Source organism: Sinocyclocheilus grahami, unplaced genomic scaffold, assembly GCF_001515645.1.
Source record: "Sinocyclocheilus grahami isolate Dianchi unplaced genomic scaffold, SAMN03320097.WGS_v1.1 scaffold139.1, whole genome shotgun sequence".
Taxonomy (NCBI): Eukaryota; Metazoa; Chordata; class Actinopteri; order Cypriniformes; family Cyprinidae; genus Sinocyclocheilus; species Sinocyclocheilus grahami.
Genome location: NW_015505318.1, coordinates 1,250,287 through 1,266,314, shown reverse-complemented (window position 1 = coordinate 1,266,314; position 16,028 = coordinate 1,250,287). Strand labels below are relative to the sequence as shown.

Sequence of the window (16,028 nt, the reverse complement as noted above, 5' to 3'; positions counted from 1 at the left end):
TTTGCCACTGATGATTCAAACGCGAGTTTTGAGCAGTGTAGAGTAGCGCTTGCTGTTTGTCATTTCTCTAATCACAAATGCAGACATGTTTTTATGTTTACGCGGCGCGATGCAATGCAACGCGTAAAAAGACAGTATAAGTCATTATAATCCATATTTATGTCCCCACTGGATGCAACAAATGCCTGGTTTATAATGGGTTTTAATGATTTTGTCTCATTGCTCCGGGACACAGCATCACAGTATGGTGAGGGGCGTAACATTTCCGTCACACGCTTGAGGTATTCGGCCAATCACAACGCACTGGATAGCTGGCCAATCAGAGCACACCTCGCTTTTGAAATGAGCTTTGAAAAAATCGATGCGTTTCAGAAAGGCAGGACATAGAGGAGAAACAATAATGTACAGTATATGGAAAATAATGTGTTTTTTTAACCTTAAACCGCATAAACACATTTCATTAAGTGAGTGACGTGACATGTGGCCAAGTAGGGTGACCCATACTCGGAATTAGTGCTCTGCATTTATCCCATCCAAAGTGCACACACACAGCAGTGAACACACACCCGGAGCAGTTGGGGGTTCAGTGCCTTGCTCAAGGGCACCTCAGTCGTGGTATTGAAGGTGGAAGAGAGCGCTGTACATTCACTCCCCCCACCTACAATCCCTGCCGGTATGAGACTCAAACCCACAACCTTGGGTTACGAGTCCGATTCTCTAACCATTAGGCCACAACTTCCCCACCAAAATTACACCAAATACACATGACAGAGTTCAACCAGGTGCATTTATCACTCTGATATCAGCACTATGATAGCTGGGGACAACAGCTTTGTGTCTCAACGGGATGTTGCAGGCGTTCACAGCAATATTTTATTGTTCCAAATTTAGCCACTCTTGAAAAGGAAGGGAAAGCATTTTATGGAAAGACTGATCTTTTATTGCAACATTGACACGTCATGAGTTTGACTACAAACACCACCCATTCACTTAACGCATTTTTCCATATTGCAGTAATATTGTGGTTATCTTTGTCTTGCTTTATAGATGCAATAATCCTTGCATAATTGTTTGAAAATCGATCCTAAAAATTACAACACGGATCATATGGCTATTTGGAAAGTGAACTCAGAATATTAAGCGAACTGGGTATATTATTCATATGTATGCTGATTTGCGCATGAAACATTTCTTCTTGTTATAAATGTTGAAAACAGTTGTGCTGCTTCATAAAACGGTGACATTTTTTTTTTCAGGATTCTTTGTATATCTTCTTTGGATATTTGTATGTGTATGCAAAATCAGTAAAGACTATTTCAAAGCCATAACTCAAAAAACAAATATAATGTTCTGCTTATGGATATCTTTTTGTTTATGTATTTAAATTGTTTTTTTTACTGTTAAAAACATGTGAAGCATACAATCTCTATATATTATTAACACAAGAATCTGAATGTGAGTGATGCAAATGATTTTATTGCTAATCTTTACTATCAGCATTGTGGGTTTGTGGTTTCAGCAAGAAAAGATAACCACAATATCATTGCAATATGGAAAAAATGCTGTGTGGGTGGATGTATGTGGTCAATACGTGTCAGTTTTATCTTTCAGACTACGAGTACTATTTATGATACTTTAATAAAGAGTTAAAAATCAATACATTACTTTATAAACTGAATATAATAAGGCATAATTATATACTGTATAGTGTTTATATTGTTCAAACTTAAAAACTAGAAACTAGTTACTGAAAGGGAACAATTCTACGAATTTACCAACAATTGGAATGGTTAAACATATCATTTATTTTCATTAAAGCAAAAACTCAATGATTTGGACTTTATAGCACAGCATGAAAGAGTATCAAAGAAAATCTTGGTGCATTTACAGTAACCTTTACCATACTTATAAGCTCACCCAGCAGGTTTTGACCTTTAGCAAAACTGTGTAAATTCTGCAAGTTCATTTCTGCTTTTGTCTGGAGAGATGTGTGTCATCATTGGAATGGAATTAATGAAACCATGGATGTAATCTTTTTAAATAGCTTTGACCTTTACGTGACTCAGCATTGACCCCAGGTATTTTTGACTTTGGTTCTATTTTTAGACTTCCAAAGTTCTCATAAATTGAGATACTTTGACGGTGGACTTTGAACATTTTATGACCTTTGTGAAATCCATTCGCACTGATGCATGAACTTGACATTTTCTTGACCTTCAGGTCTGGAGGGAGACCCGGACCTGCAGTTTTTGCTGAAAGGTGGAGACCTACTAAAGGTGAAGTCCAGGTCATGGAGAAAGACCCGCTACTTTCGGCTGAATGAAGACTGCAAGACTGTGTGGCAACAGACCAGCAAGACTTTCAAGAGTGACTCCAGCTGTAAGTGTCTCTGCTGTCCCTTTATTCAGTGTCTGTTTGAAAGAGGTGAGGAGAACAGGATTTGGTCATATCATGAAGAATCAGATTTTACTTGAAATAATAGATCTTGGTATAATAAGCAAAACACTGTAAATTTGTGAATACAACTAAGCTGCCAAAACAACTCATTTTGTATTGGCAATTTTGATCAGTAAATACATGAATGTTCAGGTTTACAAAACGATGATGCCATAAATAGATACTATTAAACAAACTTACAACTAAAATAATTTTTGTGTGTAAAATTAAATATTTAATGAAATAAAATTGATATATATAATACAATAACATTCAAAAGTTTGATGTCAGTAAGGTTTTATTTAAGAAGAAATGAATACTTTAATTCAGTAGCTCGGTAATCAAAAATCCGTTAATTTGATGGAAAGTGACAGTAAATACATTTACAATGCTGCAATGTATAATTTCCTTTCAATAAAGGATCTCATGCTGACATCAGCAAACCTCACATCAAATGGCTTTCCTGTAAACCCATCTTTTTAGTCTGGAGCTGTAAACAAATGTGACCCTGTCTGTGAAATCCAGGCTGAAGTCTCAAAACCTAATTAAAAGATAACAAGCATCAAAGTTGGATTTCAACCATTAATTTTACAATGACTGAAAAATCTTTGACATGGCCGTACTCAGTCAGTGTTAAAGATATCAAGGTTACATTTTCACAGGATGTTCTTTACCTTATGAAGGATGATTTTATGTGGAAGACAGTAAATCACAAAAAAAGACTTTGGCTGGGTTTTCACAGCCAGGGTCACAAACTGTCCTTCACTTTCCTCCACAAACATTTTTACCGCCTGCAAGGCCAGAAAAGGCTATGAGTTGGGTGGAAAGGAAACATCCCTGACAAAATGACAGAAAGGAGGGGAACGAAATGTTGTGGTGATATCAAATCTTTTTCCCACATGTTGTCCAGAGGCCTCTGCTCCTCTTAGCTTCCGGCCTGGTTCCTCCTGGCCAAAGGCCTCAGATCAGACCTCTTTATCTGCTGTCTGCCAGACTGTGTGGCTGCCTCCTCTTTGTCCTGCATGTGTGTGATTAAGTAAACCAGGACCAAACAAAATCAAAGCATTCTAGTGAAAACACCAGATATCAGCAGAGAAACCCCCGGGTCCTGTTCACATGATATTTTCACCCATTAGTTGGGTGTTTTGACAGGCTTTTAACTCCCATTGGCCAGGAATGATGATTAGATGGATTGCACATGTAGTCGAAGCATCCGGCCTCTTTTTATGTTCTCAAAACAATGACATAAATAGTGGAAAATGTACCTCAAAACATATATTTAAGGATCTTTCTAAGTACTGAAAAGTTACAGGTTGATTCAGGGACTTGCTATTGGAGCTAATAGTTAAATCTATAAAATAGTTAACCGTTTAAATGCGAGAAGACAAGGGGATCATGTTTTTATGCACAGGAAGTGAGGTTTTTATTATCTTATAGTGATGATGCCAAGTTTATCTCAAGTTAAATGGACTTGAAAGGGTGGGAAACAAACTGAGGAAATGTAACAGATCAAACACTAGGGCTGCTGATGCAGTAAAACTATCCAGAAATGGGACAATGACCATGTTCGTCTTTTAAAACCTGTCGGACAGAGACCGTTTGAATAAAACATCAACCTCAGTCCTGTCTGATGCCCCGTTTGACGCTATTATCTGTACAACAATGAACAGATTTTGCCCCTGTTTAGGGTGTTTGTCATGAGTTTATTATTCCCGCCTCCAACAGAACACAATGAGAGGTCACATGGTCAACATCCCAGCACTGTAACATACAACAGAGGTCATATGAGGCAAAATCAGACTAGTAAGAGCCCTGATATGTGTTTAAAAGCTCTTGCTAGCACATCACAGTTGCTATTTTTATTTTACACTAAGTATTGAACTTTACTGCCTACAATAGGTCCTCCATGACATCAATTATATCTCAAATAGGGCGGCTCGGAGGATCTGAGAAAAAGCACCTGACAGGATGTGGTTTAAAAACCAATGAGCAATGAGCAATCATTTTTAAAGGTGAAGTGTGTAATCTTTGCATCATCCCTACATTAAATCTGAACCATTAAATCAAAAAAGATCAACCCACTTCACCTTAAAAAAGATGTTGGTGCAATTATTAATCTAAATGTCACTGTTTTAGTATTTCAGACATTGTATTTTATATAATACATTAAATGTAACAATAATTATCTGACAAAATCCGAAAACAGAGGTCAGAATTTGGCCAAGCACAATGTTTCCTTACTGTCAGCTTGTTTGAGTGGAATCTGAAGGATGCTAGACTTGCTTTTGACACTGCTTTCTTTCACCAGCTCACTTGAGATTGGGTGTTATCCAAATAGTTCTCCTACAGTCCCCATATTTGCCTTTGAGAGCGTGTGCCACGTCTAAAACAGCAAATTATCTCCAGCTGTGCTTTTTCGACATTTTCCACAAATACTGTACAAATAAGGGTGTGAAGCTCTTCTTTTTCATCAAATGGTCAGTGAAAGAAACTCCTCAATCTTTGGAAAATGTTATACATCTATGTCAGAAGGTTCAATGTATTACATGAACTAGATACAGTTTAATGCCTTTATTTGTGTGATTTTGTCATTTTCTATAAATTTTGTAATTTTCTTTTCGTAATTTTCAAGAAATATTTTAAATGCATTGATAAAACCTATACATTTGCATAGAAAATTCAAATTAACAATACAATTAATTAATAGCATATTAACTCATAAATTAGTGAAGTATTAAAAATGAATTTAATATAATTTAACATCAAAACTATGAGTTTAGCAGTACAGTCGAGAAGGTCAAGACCTCAAATGAGATACAGACATTTGCTGTTTTTAAAACCAGCTACTTTTCATGTTAGACTAGTTTAATCATACAGAACAGTTTATCTAAAATATCTAATAGATTGTGATTGTGAATTATAGGTAGAATTGTGCTGTTTTTGTCACGTGTCTTGAAGTGTACCGTATTCATGGCAAGTGGCTTCTCTTATGTTTGCTCTGTTCCAGTATACACACAACCCAACCCTGATCTGATTCTTCACAGAAAGCCATCTATTGTCTAATTGCTTTATTTAGGATCATGAATTCATTGCAAGAGAGATTTCCAAAAATCTCACTTGTGTCTTACTTCCAGTTAGAACAGTTTATCAATCTATTTGTGCACAGAACGGTCCATTAAAGCTCTAAACCTGAGCCAGTTCTGTTAACACGTTTCCGATGAACACTGTGATAACAGCAGAGACGGACAGCCCTGTGTGTATACATCTGAACTATATGATACATTCCTCAGTTTATTATTATAGCACAATACATATGATCTGAGAGGTACAGAGCTGATTTTGTCCTATTTAATGTTATGTTTGTTTAACACTGGAATTAAAGGTCAGAGAGCACAGGAGGAGACTGATTGTAGCTGTGTTTGCCAAACACGTTTAATAATTGTCAAGTAGGGTGACACCACTGAGGTTATCAGCTTCTTATCACTGTCTGACGTGATGCCTGCGCTAAATCGTATTTCATACAGCAGTCATTGATTGAGAAATCAAGATTGTTCAAGTATCTTGCATGTTAATGTATAGAATCAAACTGTATATAACTGCTGTACAATTTTTAATTGTTTCATTTTTTTTTTGTTAAATTACCCATACAGACAATGTATTTTCAGGTGATATTAATTCTTCATTGATATCATTCTTTTTTCTTTTTTTATTTCCCTTGTACAAATCCCCTTGTATTTAATTTATAACATTTTCATTAGATTGTAGCATTTATATTTTCATTATATTTGATCAATTTAATTAATTTGTTCGATTTCTAATGGAGAAACACTTATTTCCACCTTGAAATATATTAATTTAATTCACTAATTCATTTAACTCTAATTTTGATTTCATAACATTTCATGGCACAGTTCTGCAACTGTTTTCAGTTTATTCTAATTCAGTAAATTCCTGTCGATTCAACTTTAACATTCTATTTAACTAAATTTAAATAAAAAAAAAGTGAAATCACTAAGCTCAACCAACACTTCGGGTACGTAGATCAGTAAAAATCGTAATGGCTTCAAATAAAAAAGCAGGATCCGCACTCACTTGTATACCTCTTAATGATTTTGATTATTCAAAAAGCACAAATAGATCATATCCGTAAATCCATTTGTGCTTCTTGTATAATAAAAAAAATCCAAAAATCATTAAGAAGTATACAAGTGAGTGCGGATTTTGCTTTATTCAATTAAATTGAATGGAATTACAATTTTGTTTCCTGTTTGCTCGATTTAAATTTCAGATTCATTACTGAATTGCGTACAACAACCCTCTTAGAGATAACATATTGATCCCTAAAATCTTTAAAAAGGATGGACCCTCTTGCACTTCTGTGTCTTTTGGTGGTTTGGAAGATTTTAGATGTCAAAATATACTCTTTAAATAATGCAGCACTGCATGTACAGACCTGCATATCAAACAAGCCTAGAAATAATGTGTCTCTTTGACTTCAGGCTGTTGTTTTGTTGTAAATCACTGTTCAGATGTTTCTCTCATCAATCCGCCAACAGTTTTCTTGTGAAAGGCAGATTTATTCTCAAAAGGTTCAGAATGCAGTCAGTTGTTAAATCTCTAAAATGAGTAATAATTATTTATTTCCCTTGTACAAATCCCCTTGTATTTAATTTATAACATTTTCATTAGATTGTAGCATTTATATTTTCATTATATTTGATCAATTTAATTAATTTGTTCGATTTCTAATGGAGAAACACTTATTTCCACCTTGAAATATATTAATTTAATTCACTAATTCATTTAACTCTAATTTTGATTTCATAACATTTCATGGCACAGTTCTGCAACTGTTTTCAGTTTATTCTAATTCAGTAAATTCCTGTCGATTCAACTTTAACATTCTATTTAACTAAATTTAAATTTAAAAAAAGTGAAATCACTAAGCTCAACCAACACTTTGGGTACGTAGATCAGTAAAAAATCGTAATGGCTTCAAATAAAAAAGCAGGATCCGCACTCACTTGTATACCTCTTAATGATTTTGATTATTCAAAAAGCACAAATAGATCATATCCGTAAATCCATTTGTGCTTCTTGTATAATAAAAAAAATCCAAAAATCATTAAGAAGCATACAAGTGAGTGCGGATTTTGCTTTATTCAATTAAATTGAATGGAATTACAATTTTGTTTCCTGTTTGCTCGATTTAAATTTCAGATTCATTACTGAATTGCGTACAACAACCCTCTTAGAGATAACATATTGATCCCTAAAATCTTTAAAAAGGATGGACCCTCTTGCACTTCTGTGTCTTTTGGTGGTTTGGAAGATTTTAGATGTCAAAATATACTCTTTAAATAATGCAGCACTGCATGTACAGACCTGCATATCAAACAAGCCTAGAAATAATGTGTCTCTTTGACTTCAGGCTGTTGTTTTGTTGTAAATCACTGTTCAGATGTTTCTCTCATCAATCCGCCAACAGTTTTCTTGTGAAAGGCAGATTTATTCTCAAAAGGTTCAGAATGCAGTCAGTTGTTAAATCTCTAAAATGAGTAATAATTAAAAATCTCTTGCCTCTTTTACAGTCAGTCTCGAGGACATGGATTCGGTGCGGTATGGCCGTCAGACTGAAGGGCTGCAGAAGTACACTGACTCCTCAGCGGACGACCGCTGCTTCTCCATCATCTTCAAAGGTCGACGGAAGAATCTGGACTTGATCGCCTCATCCAAAGAGGAGGCCAAGAGATGGGTCAGCGGTCTGGAGAAGGTCATGACTGTTATGCACAGCCTCAACCGACAGCAGAACAGTGAACAGTATCCTGAACATCCATTCCTCAGAGCCTGCTCTCTGAACACATTTGACAGCACTGCTGTAATTAAAGGAAAACATCGATTTAACATATTTAGGTTACACATAATTTCAAAGTGACATGTATTTAATATAAGGTTAAGGTTAGGTTTCGGTTTAAGGATGGTTGCTTATAGTTTATAATATAATTTTATACATAATTTACTGTTGTTATTATTATAATAAGTACATGTAATATGTGTGACTGTCACCTTAAAGTGTTACTCAAATGTATACTTTTTTGCACTAAAAGTACTTTGTGTAAAATGTGTAATAAGCATTGATATAAAGCTTTTTTTATATAAGTAGAAAAGATCTAGCTATTCAGTCCTTACATTAGACAAAAAGCTGGATCTATAATTGCATGCGCAAGGCTGACAAGAATGCAGACAACAAAATGTCCTTGAAAGAGTTGAAGCATTTCCTTCGTCAGATCAATATCGAGGTGGACGACAGTTACGCTGAGATGCTTTTCAAGGTGAGAGGCAAATCATAAATCTATTGTTTGCATTTTAACTTGTGGGAGAAGCTTATAGCAATTGTTTTGTTTAAATCACTGCTGTTCAGGATTATGTATGAGTCTACAAGTTATCTACACAATACCAAATAAAACAACCTGTTTAAATTGCTTTTGAGCTCACTGGCTCATTGAAGTCTGCTGAAATATTCCAAAAAAGTTGTTGTTGGGGTCGCCTGTTAACTGTCATACAGAACTGTTTTATTGATTGATTGAATTTAATATTGCAGAAATGTGACACATCAAACTCAGGCACTCTGGAGGGATCTGAGATTAAACACTTCTATGATTTACTGACTTACCGTGAGGAAATGGATGCGATCTATGGGAAGTACGCTAGTACTAATGGACAGATAAGCTCCAGCGACCTGTTGAACTTTCTCCAGAAAGAGCAGAAGGAGCCAGTGTCTTTGGAGCATGCAAAGAAACTTATTGAGAAATATGAGGTGGATGAGACATGTAAGCACACTTAAATTACCAAAAGAATATATCAGATAACTGTTACTTTTAAAGATATTGATAGCTGCATTAATAGGATACATTAAACAGATCAAAAGTGATAGTAAAGACATTTATGCAATTTTTTAAACTTTCTATTTATCAAAGCATCATGGTTTCCACAAAAATATTAAGCCGAACAGCCATTTTAAATATGAATAAACATTAGTGCTGTCAAACGATTAATCGCGATTAATCGCATCCAAAATAAACGTTTTTGTTTACATAATATATGAGTGTGTACTATGTATATTTATTATGTGTACATAAATACAAACACATGCATGTATATATTTAAGAAAAATATGCTACAGTATGTTTATATATTAAATATATTTATATATTATATAAATGTATATACATGTAAATATTTTCAAAATATAAACTGTATGTATGTGTATTTATATATACATAATAAATAAACACAGTACACACACATATAGTATGTAAACAAACACTTTTATTTTGAACGTGATTAATCGCGATTAATCGTTTGACAGCACTAATAAAAATAAATGTTTTTTGAGCTGTAAATCAGCATATTAGAATGATTTCTGAAGGATCATGTGACACTGAAGACTGGAGTAATGACTGCTGAAAATTCAGCTTTGCCATCACAAGAATAAACTACATTTTAAAATGTCGTAAAAAAAAAAAAGAAAAAAAACAGTTGTTTTGGAATATTTCACATATAATATAATTTGAATAATAGAAGATAAACATTATATAACAAACTATAAATACACAATAATGAAACAGTGAATTACCCAATCAAAATAGCAAGTGTATCATGTAACAAAATATAAGTAACATGTATTTTTACAATACATTTTAGTGTTTTTACATTTACCCAGCCAAACAGAACACGTACATGAGCAAAGATGGTTTCCTGGTGTACCTGAACCATGAAGAAGGCTCCATCTTTAACCCTGCCCACAAACCTATATACCAAGACATGCATCGGCCGCTCAATCATTACTTCATTTCCTCTTCCCACAACACGTATCTGATGGAGGACCAGCTGAAGGGGCCTAGCAGCACAGAAGCCTATATCAAGTACGAACATGTCTGCTTTCACTAGAAGTCTTAACAGCTATGCATTAACCCTTTAAGCATTCATCCCTAAGCAATGTGAGAAAATGGTTGTGGTCTTTTAGAGCGCTGGTGAAGAGCTGTCGCTGTGTGGAGCTGGATTGCTGGGATGGTGCAAATGGAGAGCCGGTCATTTACCACGGCCATACGCTCACATCCAAAGTGCTCTTCAAAGATGTCATCAAGGCCATCAAAGAATATGCTTTCAAAGTGAGTGAAAAAGGTGGTTAACTAATAATGTTTTCAAGGTGTGAGTTTTCTATCTATGTCCATCAAACAAAAGGATGTTGCGAGACGACTCACTTAATTATGAAAGTTTTTGGAGCAAATTACTTCAAATGTTTAAAATTAGAATGTACAAGCTTTTGTATCAGGTTTTTATGTAGAAAATAGGAGCAGAAAATGATCAAATAAGAAGTCGAACAGCCAGCATGTCATAAACATTGACATTAACACACAGGGCAAATGGGTACCGAATGCTTCGCAGATGCAGAAAGAAGTAAATAATGTTTTTGTGTGTTGTTCTTAAAATAAAGCATGTCACATTATTTATTACTTAACAGAGCATAGAGATGTTTCACACCAGAATCCATTCATTATGCTTGTATCTTGTATACAATATTCAGTATCTTGAATGAAGCCCAAACATGTTATGTTATACATTAATTAATCAAGAAAATAATACATTATTTAATCGAGAAAATATCACAAAACAATGAATGCAGGCCATTATCATAAAGAAGGATGAGTCTGATAAAACCCTTGCATTTTAATATTACTAGCTGATTTGAGAACCGAAACGATCGAAACTCCTAGTAACTAGTTTTCCAAATGAAAACGAGGTTTGTATGTGTCCGACAGTTCAATAAGCTTTAAAGCTTGACAGACAATTTGATTGGCTATTTTTGGGCTGTCAGTCATTTATCTGTCATAAGGCCAATTGGATGTTGTGATGACTGATAAAAGCAGCATTGTGGATTATGAAAACCTTGTGTTTTTTGCTACACTAGACCTCACAGTATCCAGTGATCCTGTCTTTGGAGAACCATTGCTCCATAGAGCAGCAGAAGATCATGGCCCATCACTTAACCTCCATCCTGGGCAGTGCTTTGCTCACTCAACCCCTGGGGCATCAAATGCCCAACACTTTTCCAGGACCTGAGGTTAGACCACTAAAAATAACACACTTGGATGTTGCTGCACCACTGCACTGTAAAAACTGTTTTTCTACTTGTTATTTGTCATTTCTTTGTAATAGTTTGTGAAATTTACTAGAAATTCTTTTATGTGAAATTTGTTTCTACGCCAATTATTATTATTTTTTTCAGTTCTTGTTCTATTGTAAAGAAATGATGGGTGTAACTGCATACGATAGCTGATTCTACATATTGCCACCTAGTGGATAACAGAGACCGCTCTCTAAAGCTAAACCAGCTACATGACCTCTTAACATCTCTTTTCACCACACCCCACACCACACATTTTCCTCAGATGACTTCCTCGTCATCCCTGCAATCTTCCTGTTTACTTCTGTATCCTTGAATTCAAATAGCTGAAGATCGAGGAAGTGATTATCAGTAGAGCTACAGTTACATGGAGAAACTTTTTTTTTTTATCGTAACCATTTATCACTTCCTGATGATTCACCAAAACACTCCCCAAGCTTTTGAGCTGCCGTCTGAAAGTCAAATGACAAGACGGTACAAGTTCAGACGGGCAGGATTCGAAGTGCTTGTTTTGGTTGTGAGGTGGAAGGGGCTTCTGTTTGAATAGAGATTTAGCCCTGAGCTTTTTCTCGTACTGAGAAGTTCTGCCAGTTTCTCTGAATGACACTAAGGTAGGATCAAAGGTGATTCTAGTATTACAGCCTGAGGGTGGTTCAGCCATGAACTCCCATCCTCACATAAACACAGTAAGCAGAGAAACAATAGTAAAGCATTATCTTTCAGTTCCATAGTGTAGTGTATAAAACATTTCAATGCATAATCAGATCTCATTTCAACAAAAATTTCAAATATATTTGTGTCATCTGTTTATGTTTGTAGGAGCTGAAGGGACGTTTCCTGATCAAGGGCAAGCGTTTGAACAAACTGGATGCGGCATTCAACAACAACACCACAGATGATGTGGACAGTGTGTCAGAGGAAGATGAGGCTGCTGAACTTAAAGAGGCTGAACAGAAACCCAAGGAAAAGGTGTGTAAAAAACCATTCAGTCATTCAGAGACCAACACCCAAACAGCAGCTGGCATGAGTTTAACCTGTATTAAACCTCATCAGTACAGTGGAAAACTTGAATGTAATCTAATGTACCAGTGAAAACAAAAACTTGTCATAATAAAATTTGTCTGTCAAGTACTACAAAATTAACATTAACCAAACACCACATACACTATACGAGTAAAATTGGCAGAAAAGCAGATTTTATTTGTTAGTGCAACACAAAATATGGTTTAAATCGAATGAATAAAATGTGTAAAATCAAAAGTCTATTCCTGATCCTGGCTGAAATTTATTTTCAGACCACTGCATTTTCTTTTAAATATAAACTGGAAAACAAGTTTTCAAAAACGTTCCACAAAGCACACTTAGGTTCGTGGAGTTTATTTGCATACACAAAGCTGCGGTAGATAAGGTTGAGTTCAAATCGGCACACTCAGCTGTCAGACATTCCCACAAAAACCCCATTCAAATCATGAGACAGACAACAGATTTGTTCTGCTTATTTGGCATCCCTTCATCATTGCATGTGTGAACTGAAGTTATTCTTTTTGATTATGTTGTAGAGTTCCAAAAAGATCAAGCTGGCTAAGGAGCTGTCAGACCTGGTCATCTACTGCAAGAGTGTCCATTTCAGCAACTTCGAGCATTCAAGAGATTACCACGCTTTCTATGAAATGGCCTCCTTCAAGGAGAGCAAAGCAATGAACCTGGCAGAAAACTCAGGTAAACCAAGGTGTTGCTAACTTCCAGGTTGGCCTACAAGAATATGTCATAACTGCAGCACTCAATAGGGCCCCAAACTAAAAAGAAAAGAAAAGAAAGGCCTAAAATATAAGTGATGTTGCCAGATATACTCTAATAGCGCATTTTGGTGATGTCTTGAAGCTACGCCATTTGTTCATCACAACATGGATAATCTGAGCAGAATCTACCCAGCCGGCTCCAGAACCGATTCATCCAACTACAATCCGGTGCCACTGTGGAACGCCGGCTGCCAAATAGGTGCAAAGCCCTTGCTATATGAGATAATATGAGTCTGATGCAGTTCAGAAAGCCTGTTTATAATCTACATGTGCTTCCATACACCACTTAATATGTTTTTATCCCTCAAATTGTCTATAGTGGCTCTAAACTTCCAGACTCCTGGTAAGGAGATGGATCTGAATCAGGCCCGCTTTCTACCTAATGGCAAGTGTGGCTATATACTTAAGCCAGAGTTTCAGAGGGACCCTGCCTCACAGTTTGACCCCAAGAACCTCAGAGTAGGCCCCTGGCTGAAGAAAAAGACCTTGCATGTCATGGTGAGATTAGGATGAATATATATTAAAATTATGCCTGATACAATAAATAAAAAAGAAATTAATAAGTACATTAAATTAATAAAAATTAATAATGAATATATCTTTTTATTTCTTTATTTTTCTTTAAAAACGAATCACTAAAAGCTCAAATCCATAAATTTTTAAATGCCACGAGTGAATTTAGGCATTGCAACATTATAATATACATTATGCATTTTTTTTTTTGATGATGATGATGATGATTTTTTTTATTTATTAAAACAAATACATCTTTTTCATTTTTTTATGAAAAATTAATTACTAAAAGCTCAAATCTAAATCTAATCATTTTAAATGCTACAAGTGAATTTAGGCATCACAACATTATAATATACATTATGCATTTTTTTTTTTGATGATGATGATGATGATTTTTTTTATTTATTAAAACAAATACATCTTTTTCATTTTTTTATGAAAAATTAATTACTAAAAGCTCAAATCTAAATCTAATCATTTTAAATGCTACAAGTGAATTTAGGCATCACAACATTATAATATACATTATGAAAAATAAATATTGATTTTGAGGTTTGCTAATGATTACGTTTAACAGTGTTATTCTGGCTGATTCAATAAATTAAATAAATGAATGAGTACATAAAAAAAAAAAATATATATATATATATATATATATATATATACACATTTAAAAAAAATTTAAAACAGTAAATATATCTTATTTTATTTTACATTGTTTTTTATTAAAAATGAATCACTAAAATCCAATCGTTTTAAATGCTGCAAGTGAAATGAGGCATCATAACATTATAATATACATTCTGAAAAATAAATATTCATTTTGAGGTTTGCTAATGATTATATTTAACAATGTTATTCTGGCTGATACAATAAATTAAATAAATGAATGAGTACATTAAAAATTAAATCTTTTAATTAAAAATTAATCAGTAAAAGCTGAAATCCAATTGTTTTAATTGTAACAAGTGAATTTAGGCATCACAACATTATAATATTCAATATAATAAATATAATAAAAATAAATATTAATTTTGAGGTTTGATCAAGACATTTAACAGTGTTATTAAATTATGGCACTGATATATCATTAATCCCTAAACCAAATGCAAACCTATCCAAACAGCGACCAATTCTTGTATGTATCTGTTCAGATCATATCAGCCCAGCAGCTGCCTAAGATCAATAAAGACAAGCAGAAGTCCATCGTGGACCCTCAGGTCAGGGTGGAGATCTACGGTGTGCCCGACGACAACGCCAGCAAACAGACACACCACATTGACAACAATGGCAAGTGTCAACAGTCCATTTACACTTACGCATTTAACAGATGCTTTTTACCAAAGTGTAGGTCACTGAAGTGTTTTTTGTTACAGGTTTCAATCCTGTGTGGAACACGAAATTCCAGTTCACTATTCACGTGCCGGAACTGGCTTTGGTGCGGTTTGTGGTGGAGGACTACGACGCTGCTTCCCCTAATGACCTGGTCGGCCTGTACACTCTGCCCTTCACCAGCATGCAGAATGGTGAGCTAGTGAAAATAAGCGAGAAATTGTTGTGCAGTTATTATGAGTTTGCTCACCATAAGTCCTGTCTTCTGTCTTCAGGATACCGCCATGTGCCTCTGCTCACGAAGAGAGGAAATCTCATTCCTTCAGCTGGACTCTTTGTACACATCATGGCTCTTGATGTCTAATAAACTCCAACATTCCCCTCAGTCATCGCAATGTCAAAGTGTGCAGATCACTGAACAAGACAATCAACTAAACTGTCCTCTGCAAACACTTTTAAGGATAAGATTTGGACTTTTCCTCCTTACCATTTGAGTTCAGAGGTGTGCCATAAAATGCTTCATGGAATTAGTGCATGCGGTTCAGTTTAGAAAAACAGGTGGGGTAAAAAAAAAAGACATTACAAAAATTCGACATTCTTTGTTGTCGATTTTTTTCCATAGCATGCAAATTTAATACATTTAAACAAATACTGTTTAAATAAAAAAAATTTACAAAATATATTTTATTTAAAGTTAATTTAAATTTTAAGATTTTTTGGCTACCAGTTAGAGTAGTACTTTCTAATGCTGTCAAATC

General features: G+C 34.8%; 1 protein-coding gene across 2 annotated transcripts in view; it reads left to right on the top strand.

Moving 5' to 3' along the window:
- The window catches only part of LOC107591255 (1-phosphatidylinositol 4,5-bisphosphate phosphodiesterase delta-1-like), a 24,287-nt gene extending 8,395 nt beyond the window's left edge, over positions 1 to 15,892 (top strand). For both annotated transcript variants that reach the window (XM_016280370.1, XM_016280369.1), the window contains exons 2-15: positions 2,221 to 2,379; positions 8,028 to 8,256; positions 8,639 to 8,768; positions 9,038 to 9,266; positions 10,160 to 10,361; positions 10,463 to 10,607; positions 11,408 to 11,560; positions 12,443 to 12,592; positions 13,183 to 13,342; positions 13,505 to 13,621; positions 13,742 to 13,920; positions 15,093 to 15,228; positions 15,315 to 15,464; positions 15,546 to 15,892. In XM_016280370.1, the coding sequence (XP_016135856.1) occupies positions 2,221 to 2,379; positions 8,028 to 8,256; positions 8,639 to 8,768; positions 9,038 to 9,266; positions 10,160 to 10,361; positions 10,463 to 10,607; positions 11,408 to 11,560; positions 12,443 to 12,592; positions 13,183 to 13,342; positions 13,505 to 13,621; positions 13,742 to 13,920; positions 15,093 to 15,228; positions 15,315 to 15,464; positions 15,546 to 15,634 (2,228 nt within the window). In that variant the 3' untranslated portion in view covers positions 15,635 to 15,892. The remainder of the gene's footprint in view (positions 1 to 2,220; positions 2,380 to 8,027; positions 8,257 to 8,638; positions 8,769 to 9,037; positions 9,267 to 10,159; positions 10,362 to 10,462; positions 10,608 to 11,407; positions 11,561 to 12,442; positions 12,593 to 13,182; positions 13,343 to 13,504; positions 13,622 to 13,741; positions 13,921 to 15,092; positions 15,229 to 15,314; positions 15,465 to 15,545) is intronic.
- Positions 15,893 to 16,028: the final 136 nt, after the last annotated feature.